Below are 1,880 nucleotides of genomic sequence, written 5' to 3'. Positions count from 1 at the left end.
GGGGGGCGGGAAGGTGGGAGGGGTGATGAGGGGTGGGGGTAGGGAACGTGAAGTCTCGGATTCCAGGCGGGATCTGGGGTCTGGCAGCCCGCGGGGCTTGGAGACACTTCCAGAGAAGGCGTGGAGTTGGGCCTTCGCGGAGTGGGGTTGAGGGGACGGAGCTGGGTGGGTGGTGACGCTCGGAGGCTCCAGATTGCCCAGGGGCGGAGTTTGACGTTTGCTGTGGGGGAAGCCTGGGAAGCAGTCCTGTGCCGCGGGTGGGGTTTAGGTGAACCGTAACGCGGGGGGCGGGGGGTGAGGGCACAGAGGCTCTACCCCCACCTCGGAGAAACTTTAGCAACGGAGTAGATGAGCATGGGGTGAAGTCGGTGAAGGAGTAGACACACTGGGGTGAAGTGGGCAGGAGAACAGATACGCTTGGGGGTGAAGTTTAGGGGAGGCTTTGCTTAGGCCCTTACCTTGGGATAGGGTTTGGGTGAGTTGGGAGCTGGTTGAAGACCTCGAGCTCAGATGACAGAAAGTTAGGACTTGGGATTCGGCGATGGGAAGGGGCACCTGGAGGCAAGTGTGGGGCGACTGGGAGGCAAAGCAGCCCGTACCCTGGGGTGGGTGAGGGAACCGAGGCTGAGGACGGTGGGAGCATCGCGGTGGGGTGGGGGCAGGACCCTGTGGAGGTTCCAGGGCTCCTGGTCAGAGGGCCTGCGCCTCACGGGCTCTTTGTGCCTCTCCAGCTCGGTAGCGCGGCGGGCAAGGCAGGCGCCATGACCCTGATTGAAGGGGTGGGTGATGAGGTGACCGTCCTTTTCTCGGTGCTTGCCTGCCTTCTGGTGCTGGCCCTCGCCTGGGTCTCAACGCACACCGCTGAGGGCGGGGACCGACTGCCCCAGCCGTCAGGGACCCCAACGCCATCCCAGCCCAGCGCAGCCATGGCAGCTACCAACAGCATGAGAGCGGAGGTCCCAGGGGCAGAGACCCCCAGCCTGAGACACAGAGGTCAAGCTGCACAGCCAGAGCCCAGCACGGGGGTCACAGCAACACCACCAGCCCCGGACTCCCCGCAGGAGCCCCTCGTGCTACGGCTGAAATTCCTCAATGATTCAGAGCAGGTGGCCAGGGCCTGGCCCCACGACACCATTGGCTCCTTGAAAAGGTAAGTAGGTCAAGAGGCAGGAGCAATGCTAAAGACAGGGGTGGGGGGAGTGGTCACAGAAGGCCCCGGAGAGACCTAAGACCCAGCCCTCCTTTATAGTGGAGGCGCTGAGCGCCCCAGATCACAACTGCACTTGTTCCCTTGGCAGACTGCCCCTCCCAGGCCAGGGCCCGTGTGTTGTGGAGGGCAGGGGAGGGTGGGAGTGTTGTTCCGGGGCCAGGGACTAGGATTGCCTGAGGCCTGCTCTCTTACCCAGGTCCCTCTCTCCTCAGGACCCAGTTTCCTGGCCGGGAACAGCAGGTGCGACTCATCTACCAAGGGCAGCTGCTAGGCGACGACACCCAGACCCTGGGCAGCCTTCACCTCCCTCCCAACTGCGTTCTCCACTGCCACGTGTCCACGAGGGTCGGTCCCCCAAATCTCCCCTGCCCGCCGGGGTCCGAGCCCGGCCCCTCCGGGCTGGAAATCGGCAGCCTGCTGCTGCCCCTGCTGCTCCTGCTGCTGCTGCTGCTGTGGTACTGCCAGATCCAGTACCGGCCCTTCTTTCCCCTGACCGCCACTCTGGGCCTGGCCGGCTTCACCCTGCTCCTCAGTCTCCTGGCCTTTGCCATGTACCGCCCGTAGTGCCTCCGCGGGCGTTTGGCAGCGTCGCCGGCCCCTCTGGACCTTGCTCCCCGCGCCGCAGCGGGAGCTGCTGCCTGCCCAGGCCTGTCTCTCCGGCCTGCCTCTT

At 64.9% G+C, this 1,880-nt stretch overlaps 1 protein-coding gene across 2 annotated transcripts; it reads left to right on the top strand.

Annotated features, from left to right (window-relative positions):
- Nucleotides 1–6: 6 nt before the first annotated feature.
- On the top strand, nt 7–1,880 carry TMUB1 (transmembrane and ubiquitin-like domain containing 1). 2 transcript variants are annotated; one of them, XM_011941493.1, is made up of 3 exons: nt 7–561; nt 732–1,150; nt 1,423–1,880. In XM_011941493.1, the coding sequence occupies exons 2-3, from the start codon at nt 762–764 to the stop codon at nt 1,772–1,774; spliced, it is 741 nt and encodes a 246-aa protein (XP_011796883.1). In that variant the 5' UTR covers nt 7–561; nt 732–761; the 3' UTR covers nt 1,775–1,880. The 2 variants fall into 2 exon arrangements, with proteins under 2 accessions (XP_011796883.1, XP_011796884.1); XM_011941494.1 differs by having other exon boundaries at nt 222–257.

This window comes from Colobus angolensis, unplaced genomic scaffold, assembly GCF_000951035.1.
Source record: "Colobus angolensis palliatus isolate OR3802 unplaced genomic scaffold, Cang.pa_1.0 Scaffold2, whole genome shotgun sequence".
In the NCBI taxonomy this organism is placed as follows: Eukaryota; Metazoa; Chordata; class Mammalia; order Primates; family Cercopithecidae; genus Colobus; species Colobus angolensis.
This window is presented reverse-complemented; position numbering and strand designations above follow the sequence as displayed.

Excerpts from the sequence above, each read along its gene's own strand:
- TMUB1 (XM_011941493.1), top strand. The coding sequence starts at position 762 with ATGACCCTGATTGAAGGGGTGGGTGATGAGGTGACCGTCCTTTTCTCG. Across the intron at positions 1,151-1,422 it reads ACCATTGGCTCCTTGAAAAG|GACCCAGTTTCCTGGCCGGG; the intron begins GTAAGTAGGTCA and ends CTCTCTCCTCAG.